Source organism: Mangifera indica, chromosome 1, assembly GCF_011075055.1.
Source record: "Mangifera indica cultivar Alphonso chromosome 1, CATAS_Mindica_2.1, whole genome shotgun sequence".
NCBI classification, from domain to species: Eukaryota; Viridiplantae; Streptophyta; class Magnoliopsida; order Sapindales; family Anacardiaceae; genus Mangifera; species Mangifera indica.
The window spans coordinates 15,613,808-15,629,265 of NC_058137.1; the positions used below are offsets into that span (position 1 = coordinate 15,613,808).

General features: G+C 31.4%; 1 protein-coding gene across 1 annotated transcript; it reads right to left on the bottom strand.

The window, feature by feature from the left end:
- Positions 1–6,511: 6,511 nt before the first annotated feature.
- On the bottom strand, positions 6,512–7,859 carry LOC123195083 (protein WUSCHEL). The gene is made up of 3 exons (XM_044608679.1): positions 7,356–7,859; positions 7,166–7,278; positions 6,512–6,903 (listed from the first exon to the last, which is right to left on the bottom strand). Exons 1-3 carry the CDS (start codon positions 7,678–7,680, stop codon positions 6,649–6,651), a joined length of 693 nt encoding a protein of 230 aa, XP_044464614.1. The 5' UTR covers positions 7,681–7,859; the 3' UTR covers positions 6,512–6,648.
- Between the last annotated feature and the right edge of the window lie 7,599 nt (positions 7,860–15,458).

The following is a 15,458-nucleotide window of genomic DNA, read 5'->3' on the forward strand; positions in this document are numbered from 1 at the left end:
AAAGCTGATTTAATCCACTATCACTTTTTAAAAAGGGGTGATTATCTCTTAGTAAAAACTAAATTTGTCCTTGATGATGACTAGTGGACTAACATCAAGGTGCAAAAATGACTTTCATCCACCTTAGGTTTGTTATTTTATATTTACTTTTTTTATTGGAAAATATTGAAAAAGATGGATTTGAATAGAAAATGAAAACAAATCTCACATATTTTGTTTAAAAACATTATATTGAAAAAAAATTAAAAAAAATGTCTTAGGTATGTATGTCTGAAAACAACAATACCAAAAGTTTATATATATATATATATATATATAAGAGGTCTTATTGTGCAAAATACTTATAAGAGGTCTTACCTACCAATGTGATTAAAAGTATAATAAAACTATGCGTATTTATTTTAAATATATAAATTAATAATATTTGATATATATCATTAAGTGATTAAATAATTTAGAATTAAATATAAAATAATATTCAATCACATAATCATATATCATATGCAACGTTAGCTTTATTTAGGTGGTATATAATCTCACAATCGTAGTCATTGACTAACTCAAACCACCTATTCTATCTCAAATTAAGTTCTTTCTAAATGAAGAAGTACTTCAGATTCTTATGATTTATGTAGACGTTACTCTTAATGTCATATTGATAATGTCACCTGATTTTCAATGCAAAAACCATTGTCACTAACTCCAAGTCATGCATAAGGTACTAGATCTCATAATCCTTAAATTGACGAGAGACATATGCAATTACTTTACCTTTCTACGTCAAAATAACTCAAACCCTGATGAGAAGCATTTATATAAATGTCATAGTCCTTACCCTCAATCAGCAATGTTGGAATATGAGTTGATGTTAATCTTCTCTTCAATTCTTAAAAATTCTCCTCATAAAAGTCAAACCACCTGAAGGGAACTTAACTCTAAGTCAGCTCAATTAACAGTCAGACAATTTTATAATGCTTTTCACAAACCGTCTATAATAACCTGTTAATTCTAGAAAATTATATACCTATTTAGTTGTCATAGGCCTCTATTACTCCAATACAACTTCAATCTTATTCAAATCCAGTGAGATACCATTAACCAAAACCATATGCCAAAGAAATGTTGCATTGTCCAACCAAAACTCACATTTGGAGAATTTGGTGTACAAATGTTTGTCCCTTAATCTCTACAATACAATCCTTAAATGTTGAGCATGTTCCTCCCAAATCTTAGAGTACACCAAAATATTATCAATAGATACCATGATGAAACGATCGAGGTAATCTTGGAACTCTTTGTTCATCATATCCATAATTACTATCGGAGAATTAGTTAATTCGAAAGACATCACCACAAACTCATAATAGCCATACCTAATCTTGCATGCAGTCTTCAAAATATCTCTCTCAACTATCCATACCTGATGATACTTGAATCTTAAGTTAATTTTAGAAAATACCAAGGCACCTTTAAGCTGGTTAAACAAACATCTATCCTTAATTGCAGGTACTTATTCTTTATAGTCACCTTGTTCAATTTCTTATAGTTAACGCATATGTGCATCAACCCATCCATTTTTCACAAAAAAGATCGGTATGTCCCAAGGTGAATGACTCGATCTAATGACGTCATTAGCCAAAAAGATCTATTACGATTTTTTGAGTGTTTGACGTTGTCACGGAGCTATGATTTTCCCCGAGAGTCGTCTACCTCTATGCATCGACGTTTAGCGGCGCAGTTGTATTTTCATTGTATCGAGTAGCTCACGGATGTATATTTAATTGACTCATTGTTTATTTATCGTTCTTTCTATGTTTAGATATATATATTTATTGTATGTGCATATGTGTATGATATACTTTATCTGTGGTTATATATAGATATGTGATTTGAGTGATGTTACTATTAGGCATGAGTTCATATATCGTAAAATGGTGAAATTTGAAAAAACGAAACTTAAATTCGAAAAAACGGAACTTAAATTCGAATTCTAAAAGTTGAAATACCCTAGAATGGCAACAATTGAAAAATTCTTCAAAAGTCTGAAAAATACGAGTTGATATATCGTAAAACGGTGAAATTCGAAAAAACGGAACTGAAATTCGAATTCTAAAAGTTGAAATACCCTAGAATGACAACAATCAAAAAATTCTTCGGAAATCTGAAAAATATGAATCAATATATCATAAAATGGTGAAATTCGAAAAAACGAAACTAAAATTCAAATTCTAAAAGTTGAAATATCCTAGAATGACAACAATCGAAAAATTCTTCGAAAATCTGAAAAATACGAATCGATATATCGTAAAACGGTGAAATTAAAAAAAACAGAATTAAAATTTAAATTCAGAAATCTAAAAAATACGAGGTCATTATATTGTAAAATGTGTCCGAAGGCATAAAAAACGAAAAACTTAATCTCAAATTCGAAAACTACATATTGAAAAATCTTAAAACAAAAAAAAAACAGATATAAAATTCGAAAACTACACGTCGAGAAACCCTAGATGTGAAAAATATCAATTTATCCCCTAAAAAATTTTTTATTACAAACAGGTCCAATATTTATCCCTTACCCCTTCAGTAATTTTCGAATCTATTACCGCCCCTGCAGTTTCAAAAAAGTAAATTTTCACCCCAACCCACTGTCACACATGGCAAATTTCAGAAACACCCACAGTGGACTAATAATACCAACAAATCCCTCATGTTTTTAAAAAGCCACTAAACCCCCCCTAACCACTGTCACAGTGGATGTTCTTCATTACAATGGGAAACACTGTTCCCACTGTCGGCTGCCGATGGCTTCGGAGGCTTTTTTTGACCAAAAATCGTTCATTTCAGCCTCCAATTTCAACATAAATTGAATCTACATAAACTATAACATAAAACCCCTCAACAAATTTAACGAAAACAACCAAGAATCAAAACATATTAAGCATTGTACAAAATCGAAATCCTAATATTTCAAACCGCAAAATCTCACTCAAATCTCAATGATATTAACAATAACTTGATTCAAACAAGATTACGAAAAATACACTAACCTTTTTGACCATTTTCGCTCGTCGGAAAGCAAGGAAATCGACGGAATCAGCTTCACAATAGGACAACAGTGGGCGACGGTTTATAGTGGGAAAAAAGTCTATTTTTCTTTGGATTTGCACAGTAAAATGGACGTTTTACAGTGGGAAATATGAAATTTTGGCTTGTTTATATATAGGGGTAGTATAGACATTTCACAAATGTTGGGCTTTTTCACTTTAATCTAAATTTTTTGGGCAATTTCCTTAAGCCCCCTTACTTTTGCCCATTTTTAATAATTTCCCTAAAATAAATAAGTAGTAAGTATCTTATCTTAATAAGGTCATTGGTGTGAATTGTTAGTTCTTGCTATCAACAAATTGATCGATGAAATGATGAGTTGAGTATGAGAAATAGAAATAAAAAATAAAAAAATATGATTATTCTATTTTGAGAGAAAAAAAACGTAACTCGTCACTATTTGTATTAAGTTTTATATATTTTATGTAAAACAATATTATTTTGTTCATTGTTAAAGAAAAAAGTTTAAAAATATAAAAATATATAATAAGGGCATTTAATTCAGTAAACATACAAAATATGTGTTTTTTATATTTTTGGTCCAAATATATGTCGAAATGTGTTTAAAATGGTAAAAATATAATAGATGTGTCAAATAAACATATTCTATAACTAGTATTCAAACAACATGCACTGCATATTTTGAATAATGACACAAATAGGCTAGATGCAAGTCAAATTGAGCTTAAACTTGACTCAATTTAAGAAAAGTCAAGCTCACTGTAAAGTTATTTAAGTTTAGTTCACTTAAGAGAATTTAAGCTCAAGTTTTACTTAAGTTCAAGTCAAACTAAGTTTTGAGCTCAACTTAATACTATATCAAGTAAAAAAGACTAAAACGACGTCGTTTTGATGTGTTTTTAGTCAAAACAATATTATTTTAGCTAATTTGTATCAAATTTTTATGAGTTTGACAAGTCAAATACTTTTCAAACTCAAACTCGAATTTGAATTTGAATTGAAGTTATTTTTAAATTCAAATGAATTCAATTTGAATCCAATCGTGGACACATTGTAAACTTACATCACTCGTTGTACAGGTATTCCAATGTCTCAAACGGCGTTGCTATTGAGGAAGATGATACCATGGCATCTCAAACCGTATTGTTTGGTCACCCACGTCCACGGGTAACTATAAATATTTTGAATTATAAACTGATAAAACTGAATAGAGGTATCTTTCTGGTTTCATTCAGATGGATGAAAAATCGTCAAACATGTCTAATTGCATATTCCATGTATCTCAAATGTGAAAAGTCAATAATGACCTAACATAATATGTATTTGGTCCTTTATGATTGTTTTAAAGTAACATAATTTTGGTTGGAATTTATTGTCGTCGATATACAGATGCATGATCTACTTGTACGAAAAATCAGTTTGGAATCAATCTATATAAAAGGGAAAAATAAAAAGTCCCACAGGCACCAAAACTCAAACCATCGCAAACATGAACTTGGGAAAATCAGACTGAGCCACTGTTACCCAAGATACACTCCAGATTGAAAGCCACATGGCCAAATAATTAGTACATACAATTAGCCATTTCAATACTATAATAAGATTTGATAACTGTCTTCCATTGTTGTGCTCATAGAGAAGAGTAGTTGAGAGGTTTTGAGTTGTATCTTGAGGTCTTCACAGTTTCATTTATACTGGCATCAAGAGGAATACTCGCATTACCACTCTAAATTCAACCTTGTTCCCATATTTTATTCTCTAACAACTGGTTGTAAAGGGAGTGAGGGGTGTAAAATATTACCGATGTAAAGGATCTTTCAAGAGTTAGACGTACCCAAAAAAAAACATAAAAAAAGAAAAGAAAAGAACATGAAGAAAGAAAGAAAGAAGAATGATGAATGTATAGAAAACAGAAGCTGCATGTAGTTGTACAGTGCGGAGTACACGCTGACAAGACACATGCGCTTTGGTAACACCAATTATAAAAGTTGAAAGACACTCGCATACAGCCGTTGTTTCAGATTCAGATTGATGATTATGGAAAGGCCAAAGGACTATGTCGCACCCAAGGATTGCTGTATGTTAAGTATCTCCCCTTTAATTTTGACAATCTTAAATATCCATCTATAAATAATTAAATTTAATGATAATAAAAATAAAATCGTTATTTTATCTATAATATTAAAAATAAACTAAAATATAATCTTTTTTTTTTCCCCTAAACTTTGAAAACTAAAAGTTTTTACTTAACTGAAATTTTAAAAAATGACAGTTTCCCCCTAGGGTTTGGTTTCCAGATCTCCGATGCTAAATTCGGTAACATTGCCGGCCATCTATCCCTCTTGAAGCTTCCTCTCCCTCCAACGGTGTCTCTCCACCCATTTGGACGTCTGTTCGGTGTCAATCTTCTTCTGAAAGATGAAGAGCTTTGTCTTCCTCCACGAAGAGGACGAAGCTCTTTGTCTCCCGTCATCTTCCAAGCCCCATTTGACACCTATTGGACGTTCAAATGGGTGGAAAGAGATCATCGGAGGGAGAGGAAGCTTCGGGAAGGACAAACAATCGACAACGACATCAGAGATCTGAAAATCAAATCCTAACGGGAAACTGTCATTTTTTAAAACTTAAGATGAGGGAAAACTTTTAGTTTTTAAAGTTTAGAGGAGAAAAAAAGATAAAATTTTAAGAGTTTAAAATTCCGTTAAATTTAACTGTTCATGGGTAGGTATTTGAGATTTTCAAAATTAAAAGGGGATACTTGGAAAAACAACAATCCTTGGGTGGGAAATAGTCCTTTGGCCTTATGGAAACCAAAAACCAACTTAATTTTCTGCGACTTTTATCTAATTTACTCCCAAAGAACATTACGTACTTGAACAGTCCGAAAGCCTTCAAGATCATCAACTAAATCTCCAAAAATCGATTAACCATCAATGGAAGCATTTCCCTTCCACCTCTCTTTCTTTCTCTCTCAATATCCACATTAGGCCACCCCGTGCCACCAAGTTTGAAATTTTATCAAATCCAATTGCAGTAAAGCATCCCCCAAGATCTTTTTGATGGAGACTTTTGTACATTTTATTTGAGAAGGGTCTAGCTCAGCTCTAGGCTTTAAATACACCCATTTCAATTTAATCAATTAACATACATTTCATTTTCACTTCTTCAATTCATTATAATACTTAAATTGATTCTATGAATGCGACGGAAAACCATATCCTTGCATTTCTGTTTGCTTGCAGCTACTTGCTTTACTGTTCACATCTTCTAGTTATTGAGCAAAGTTAGAATTTGAAGATCATGTTTTTTCTAATGTCAACATTAAAATCAACATCCTTTACCGTATGAGCAGGATGAACCATTCTTGGAAGAAGGTGAAAAGATATGTTATATTTATATAAATATAATCGTCATTAAGATCTAATAATTAAGATGAGACGTGATATATTCTAAACTCTTGACTTAGAAAAATGTTCACACTCATGAAATCATTCTTAGTACTGATTATATACATGCATATTAAAAAGCATATATAATTAGTCTACTTAATCATATATTAAGAAACGGAACTTAAAGGAGTTATCATTTGGTGTAGGAGTTGAGGCTGAGCTCAAGAGAAGTCCAGGACGTGGCGTTGGAGTCACTGGAGCTGCCATACCAGTTGGTGTAGTAACTGTTGGGATTGACCTTCATGCTATCCTCACCATGCATGGGGAAAAGAGGAAGAGTTTCAATGCCTGGACCAGCTTCTTCTTCTTCTTTTACCCTTTTCTCCATTGATTTTTTCTCCTCGAAGATGTAGGATGAATTATAAGGGTCAACAGCGGCAGCATAATCCTGGTTTAACAAAAAAAGCATCAAGACTCAAAATTAATCTGGTTTTTTTTTTTGTGATTTCCATTTTAAATAGCTTGAATTTGAATGGGAAAAAAAGGTTGTTTGTCTTCATGTAACAACATTCAGTTGGATAGTGTATCCACATGGTGGCTAATTCATATTGTTAGTGTTCTTCGTCTTGTTCACCCATATTACTTCTTGGAATAGATATATATAAACAAACTTAAAGTTCAAAACTTTTGTTATCTTCATCAACTCATACCCGAAAAGTACTCTTGTCTGTGGTGGTGACAGATCCACCATATGCTCCATAGTTTCCAATATGTTGCACGGTGAACATATTGGAAGACGAAGGGGATGAAGCAGCAATTTCACCTGTAAATAGAAAACATGCATCAATGGATACTCAAAGAAAAAGTAGTATAAGGAAAAGTATTTATATAAATATGTACCAGAAGTTATGTTATGAAACTTGAGGGAAGAATCTTCAGAGTTGATGAATCTTTTTTTCTGCTTTTCTCGAGCCTTATAGTTCTGAAACCAATAGAAAACGTTTTTACCTTCAATTTTACCATACTGTCGCAACCTGGCAGAGATCTTCTGAATCTGATCGGCATTGGGGGAGCGAATTCCATTATTGTAATAAAGGTCCTTGAGAATTCGAATTTGTTCAGTAGTGGGAGTCCAACGAGTAGTGGTTTGCCTGCAGAGGAAGGTTCCTTTAACGTTGGGATCTTGGTCGTTTTGTTGGTGTTGTGGGAGTTGGTGGGGTTCCATTGATATAATACGATGTTTGGAACAAGAAGAAAACAAAGAGATGGAGAGAAGAAGGGTTTAGTTTTCAGTTTGGTTGGTGAATGTGCACGAAATGCTGCTCAAGTTATAAAAGCAAGATATGAAGAGATCAGGATATCAGTAGAGACAGAGGGAGAGAGAGAGAGAGAGAGAGAGAGAAGAGTGAAGTTGACAGTGAGACTGAGACTGAGACTGAGGCTGAGGGGAGTTCATAAAAATAGAAGGGACAAAATAAGGGATAAGAAAGGGGATGGTATCAGTGGAATTATACGGCTAGTTGCAATTGCATGACCAATGTGTTTCAAAGAGGAAGAGAGAGAGAGTTGAGAATTTAGAATGTGAAGCACGAAATCTTTTTAGTATTTGATTCAAGCAAACAAACAAAATGAAATGAATGAGGAAATTCATTAAAATCATGGTTTATTATTATTGAAAATTACTAAATCTTACATATAATTATTGAAAAAAACCCACTAAGAAAAAGAATTGTAATGAAAGATTTAATTATCATCATATCATCCAATCCAATCCAATCCAATCCATAGGAACTAAAAAGTGATTTTGTTTTCCACTAAAAAGTGAAATTACAACAATATTAGAATTTGGAAGAAGGAAAGTACGGTTCCTTTGAGGGTACAGTGAAGGCAAAACCAACCTGGACATAAAGTTGAAAGGCCTATCAAAATAGACATCTCTCCCCAATAGTGAAATATTACGTAAGGCAATCTCTTTCTTTCTTCCTTTATCTTTATTGCCCTATATCTTTAAGCTAATGATTTCCTATGTATCAATTTTTTTTTTAAAAAACGAGAGAATTTTGTTCTTTAGAAGTTGGTGACCTGACTGACTGCTTTGCTGATACTCTATCTGTCTAGCTAGCCAAGCACATTCTCGGGAATTATGATTCATCTTTCAATTCCTCAAGATTTTTACTTAATTATCTCAATTATTTTTTTCCTACCAATGGAAATGGCTGATTTAAAGTTTTTGGATATAACATGATTTATATAATATAATCTTAATTCCAATACAAATTTAATTGATGTTTTGAATGTGAATATATAAAATTATATTATTTAGATGAGAAATGAACACTTGGAAGAAGGAATTGATGTATTGTATTGGAAATAGAATGGAAAAGAAAGGAAAAAGGGCTGAAAGAAACAGAGGATGGAAATTGATTCTCGTCCGTCATCATTCTGCAATCCTTGAGCACGCGCCCCTATATTTAATACAAAACCTATTATTTTATGGGTACAATGTGGGCCCTCTCTCACAATTTCTGGGTCTTTTACACGTAATTCTTCATCATCCTCTAATCTTTCTTTTCCTTTTCCTCTCTCTTCCCACTTTTCACAAATTATTATTTCTGTGATTACATTACAACAATAATGCCATTCCTTGAGGATCACCTTCATAAAATATTTCTTGATATTTGTATTTGCCACTAAAAGAAATTTGTTGAATGTTATTTGCAATTCAAAGTGGCTGCTTAAGTGACCAAAAAAAAAAATGGATGTCATGCATAAAAACATGATTTTAAATCCCACTAATGACATATTGCGATAATCTGCAATCAGGGTGCAATCTGTTATATATGTTTCCAAGTGAACATAATTGGCATGTGAGTGATGTTTTGATGGCATGGATTGGTAGACTCTATGCTCGTGCATCAAATTGTCGGTTGTCCTCAATTTTTCCTTGAGTGCAAATCGTGCCTCATGGGTGCTTTTTGAAAATAATAATTGAAGAAGAAGATACAAAGAATATTATGCATGTAGATAGAACAAGAATCAAAATATAATTAAGACATATGAGAGAATGATGAAACTTTTACTTACTTCTTTGTTCCTATAGGGATATAGAATGATATATTAAGCTCCTCACTTGAGGAACATCCAAAAGAGCATATCTTCCAAGCTAAATCTTAGAGAAAGGGGAAAGTTTTTAGTTTGTTTTGTGTGAGAAAGTAAAGTGTAGAAATGCTCATATTAGTTCAATACGAACTAAAATGCACTTTATATAATGATGACCTATTTTGCAATTTCAAAATTCTTTTTTATTTAACAAATTCATAATTTAAAGTCTTACTATACATATATATCAAATATATATTTTACCACCTTAATTTCATCTCACTAATATGTTAACTTTTAAAATGTTATTTTTATACAATATTTTATATGATTTTCATTATTCTTTGGAAGGTGCTAATTATTCTTGGATAATTAATCCTCCCTTTTGAAAGTTTGATTTATTGGTGTAGTATTTTAGATTTATCGTGGCGTAGTCATGAGTTCTTTTTCGGATGATTTGAAAGTGCATCGAAAACTCAACGACTATAGTAAACATCTAGCAATGTGTCATAACCTCTAAATCACAATAAAGAAATACTTCATCGAACCTAATATCTGATCGTACATTTCGTATAGGTAATATCCTTCTATTGTCTAATCCAAATCGATTTCAGACTCATAGATCATTAGAATCCTAATTTCGATTATTCATGAATCATCAATTTAAATATTCAAAACACGTCAGCATGAACATCTTTTATATGACTTACATTATATTCTAACCAAAGATTTCGATTTCAAATATTTATCGACATTCATTTTAGAACTCGAATCCGAGTAGAATTAGCAGACATTCAAAACTCAATACTTTTCAAGTCAATGGATCCCATCTTGAGCATCATTCTTCTCCATATACAAATAATATATGCCCAATATGATTTATCCTACAAGATATGATTAACCTATATATATATATATACTATACGAATCACGCATATCTATATCATATCCAACCATGATGTCTCAAATCAAAAAATTACTTTGTATACTAGCACGATCTTACTATAAGTCATTGACTACGATTTAATAACCATGTGACTTACTGTTATTTGGTTATATTTGAAAAACAGTTCTCTAACTATTAATTCATGCCAATACCATAATAACATGATCATCATCATCACTGACACTAATATTATCTCATGACATTTAACGAAGGTATTCAATATACCTACGATATGATGTAATTGCCCAAGTTATGTTACATTCGTAAGGAACAATTTGATGACTTAGTTTGTACATTAAATGAGTCATCCAGATAGTTCACATACATACTTTATATCATCACAAATAAAGAAAACAACTTATGCATTTGAACAAAAAAATTGCTTCTTTTATTAATAATTCACATAAATGTACCTATAAGATTAAAATGCCCCCGAAACCGACAACACAAATGGTTCCTAAGGCATACACTGACAAAACTCCCACTTGCCTTAGAGTCATTTATTGTTGTATCGAATACCCATCTTCTCAAGATGATAGTCTAGTTGTTTCAGTGTCATCGCCTTAGTTAGTGGGTTAGCTATATTTTCTGCTAACAGTGTTTTATATATTATTATTTCTCCAATTCTAATGAATTCTTTCAAAATGTAATACTTCCATTGAACATGTTTGGACCTTTGATGCATCGTTGGTTCCTTTTGTCTATGCAATAGCATCGGTATTATAACATAACATGGTTATCAGATAAGCCATGTTTGGAACCACACTAAGTTTAGATACGAACTTGTGCATTCATACAATCTCTTTTGTAACTTATGAAGTAGCAATATACTCAGTTTTTATAATAGAGTCAACTATAGTTGATTGTTTGAAACTTTTCCAACTAACCGTCTCCCCATTACAAATAAAACTGAACCTTGATGTAGACTTTCTATCATTAACGTCCGACTAAAAATTAAAGTCTGAATATTCTTAAATGTTTAACTCTAGACACTCATAACTCAAAAACAAGATCTTTAGTCCTTTTTAAGTATTTTAAAGATTGATTTCACAGTTGACCGATGTTTCTCATCTAGATTGACTTGATTTTTGCTTGTAACATTTACAATAAATGTTATATTAGATCTTGTACAAAGCATTGCACACATGAATCCACCTACAACTGAAGCATAGGGCATATTATGCATCCATTGTCGCTCTTCATTGGTTTTTGGACTCATATTTTTAAAAAGATGAAGACCATGAGTGAAGGGAAAAAGTTTTTTTTTTTAGTTTTCCATGTTGAATATTTTCAATAATTTTTTATGTATAATTTTTTAGATAATCCAATTATCCTATTCATTCTATCTCTATATATACGAATTCCAATGACATAGGTCGTATCTTCTAAGTGTTTCATCGAGAAGGTTTTGAATAGCTAGATTTTCACCTCATTCATCATACTAATGTCATTACTCATTAATAGTATCTCATCTACATACAATATGAAGAATGTAATGACATGATTCTTAACCTATTTGTAAACATAGAATTCATCCAAATTCTTTTCGAAACCAAACGATTTGATTGTTTTATCGAAATAGATGTTCCAACTTCTAAAAGCTTATTTCAATCCATAAATAAATTGATACAACTTGTATACTTTATGTCTTTTGAAAATGGATATAAAATCTATAGGTTGTTCTATATATATGTTTTCTTCAATAAATCCATTGAGAAACATAGTCTTGACATCCATCTACCAAATCTCATAATCATAGTATGCTATGATAACTAGCATTATTTGGGTGGATTTAATTATAACTATAGACAAAAAAGTTTCCTCTTAATTCAACCCTTGTTTTTTAGTATAACCCTTTGCTACTAACTGAGCTTTATAGGTCTCCACCTTTTCATCCTTATTAATCTTTCTCTTGAAGACCCGTTTACAACTAATAGGAATAATTCTTTCCAGCGGATCAACAAGTGTCCATACTTGATTAGCATGCATTGATTCTATTTTAGAATTCACTATTTCTATCCATCTGCTTGAATCAGTATCCAGTATAGCTTCCTTACAGTTTTTAGGATCATCACCATAATTTATTTCTCTTACTAAGTATAATTCATAATCTTACTCACAAAGAAATTTGTATCTTTTTAAAGGTCTAGATACCCTAAAAGATTTTCATGTTGGAATTGTAGTATTTGATACCGACGCTTACTGAGTGGACGATCCAATCTTAGCAATATAGGTTTAAGGTTCTTTGGACTTTTCTTTGAGCTCAATGTTTCTTCTTGCACCACTTTCTTCCAAGAACTCTTTCTTGAGAAAGTGTGCAATTCTACTAACTATTATTCTTTAATCAATTAGAAAGTAAAAGTAATATCCTAAACTATCTATAAAATATCCTATGAACCAACCTTTCTCCGATCTAAAGTCCAGCTTATTTGTTTTAATTATTTTGACATAAGTTGAACATCCCCAAATTTTCATATAATTGAGATTTAGGCATTTGGAATATCATAACTTATATGGTATTTTTTGGATTGATTTTGATGGTACCTAATTTAAGAGTTGCACAACGGTTTGGAAGGCATATCCCCACAATAACATCGGTAAGTTTGTAAAGCTTACCATATATTGTATCATATCTAATAAAGTATGATTCCACCTTTTAGACACACCATTATGTTGAGGTATGTATGAAGGTGTTATTTGGGAAATTATTCCATAGTCTTTCAAGAATTACTGAAATTTTATACTCAAGTATTCTCCTTGATGATCTGATTGTAGAATTTTAATACTTTTTCCAGTTTGTTTCTTTACTTCATTCTTGAATTCTCTGAATTTTTCAAAGGATTTTGGTTTGTATTTCATTAAATATAGATAACTATACCAAGAATAATCATCAATAAAGGTAATGAAGTAGTTAAAAACTCTCTTAGCCATTTTATTAAATGGTCCACATGCATCTGTATGTATTAACTCTAGTAATTCTTTAGCATGTTGCCTTTTTATTTTTAAAGAGAGATTTGATTATTTTTCCTTAGAGACATGATTCACATGTTGGAAAGGATTCAATACCCAATGAACTTAAAAGCCCACTTTCTCTAAGTTGAATCAATCTTTTATCTCCAATGTGACCTAATCTATGATGTCATAGAACCTTGGGGTTTGTTTCACTTCAAATTCTTTTATTAGTAACAAAAATTTATGAGATAATCATTCAATTCCAACACATACAGTCCATTTGTATTTATAGTTTTGCCCACTACAATATTTTCACAAAACATCAAACATTTATTTACATTAAATTTAACATTGTAACTAAGTTTACATAATGCGAAAACAAAAATGATATTTCTAGTGGCTTTTGCAAAATACAAAACATTATAAAACCTCAAAATATGTGTTGATTGTAGTCTAACTTGGTAAGTTCCCATGGCTTCGACTGCAACTTTTGCTCTATTTGTCATCTTTAAAATAATCTTGCCTTGTGACAATACAGAACTATACTGCAGTGTCTACATAGAAATACATACATGAGATGTAGCTACTGAATCTATGAGACATGAATGATTATTTGAATCCAAACTTAATTCGAATTCAATGACTTGATAGTGGATTATACCTGTTTTGTTCTTCTTAATGTTGTCCAAATATAAAAGACAATTCCTTTTCCAATGTCCATCTTATTGGCAATGGAAACACTTTCCTTTTTCTTTTGTATTCTTCGCCTTGGTAGCACAATTCTTAAAATTCCTCTTCTTAGGTCCAATATTTGGACCTTTCTTTTGTTGCTTTTTAGGCCTCTTATTAGCCTTACACTAGAAACTGCATAGACATCCACATGTCTAGAGTCATTCTTCTCTTGCTTATAAAACTCTTAGAGCTCATTGAGTAACTCAAAAAGTGTCTGCTTTATTCGATTCAAATTATAGTTGATTATAAATGGTTTATAACTTGGTGGGAAGGATTATAGAATTAAATTCACTTTGATGCGGTCTAGTAAGACCACACCCTAAACATCCAACTACCTCAATGCATTGATCATCTTTTATGACATGTTCATTTGGGGGCATGTCTTCCCTTGATCTCATGTTAAAAAGCGAAGCGTATAGCTCGTACTCGACTATTCTTGAGTTCTTGTTGTACAACTCTTGTAAAGCAATGATGATATCATAAGCCCCTAAAACATTTTTATGCTTAGTTAAGAGCTCCTTATTCATTGAGGCTAGCATGTAACCTCGAGCTTTCTTATTATCCTTGACATATGCCTCGAACGTCTTATGTTCTTGATTAGAGGCATTTGGTGCTATATCAATAGGAAGTGGTGCTTCCAAGAAGTAGCCAATTTTTTCAAAGTCTAGTACTATTCAAAGATTTCTTAGCCAATCTTTGAAGTTGGGTTTAGTCAAAATATTATTATCCAAGATCCTTAAGAGTACGTTGTTGGCTATTTTTTGAATATATCATAATTAAACGAAAATACTACAAAGAGAAATAGTTTTATTAGTGAATTGAATATGTGAATTTAAACATTTCTTAATTGCATAATCTCATTAGCTCTTATTATTTTATTCGAATCCCACAGACTTTTAGACAAGATCTGAAAATTTTATTAGATCAAATTTTTTAGTGGGGAATCAAATTCTTATTAAACTAATTAACCTCACACAATATAAATTTTGGTTAATTAAATTAATAAGAAAGAAACTCTTTCCATTTATATCCCTATATAAGACTCAATTCATTTAGCATGCGTTTTGCTTTAGATAACTCATATAATATAAACTTGACACCCTTGGCTAATTAAATCCAAACCATCACGTTTTTCAAAAATGACATTTTCATCATATCCTCACATAATAGAAATCTTGGTCGTGATAAAAATAACCATCAAAGAACAAGATAAATTTAATTTCATGACATAAATCCTACATCTCTCACATAATAAAAATCTTGGGATATTAAAA

Bases quoted from the DNA above. Each gene is read 5' to 3' on its own strand.
- LOC123195083 (XM_044608679.1), bottom strand. From the start codon at position 7,680: ATGGAACCCCACCAACTCCCACAACACCAACAAAACGACCAAGATCCC. The intron at 7,279-7,355 runs GTACATATTTAT...TTCTATTTACAG, and splicing joins GTTTCATAACATAACTTCTG to GTGAAATTGCTGCTTCATCC. The intron at 6,904-7,165 runs GTATGAGTTGAT...TTGTTAAACCAG, and splicing joins CAGACAAGAGTACTTTTCGG to GATTATGCTGCCGCTGTTGA.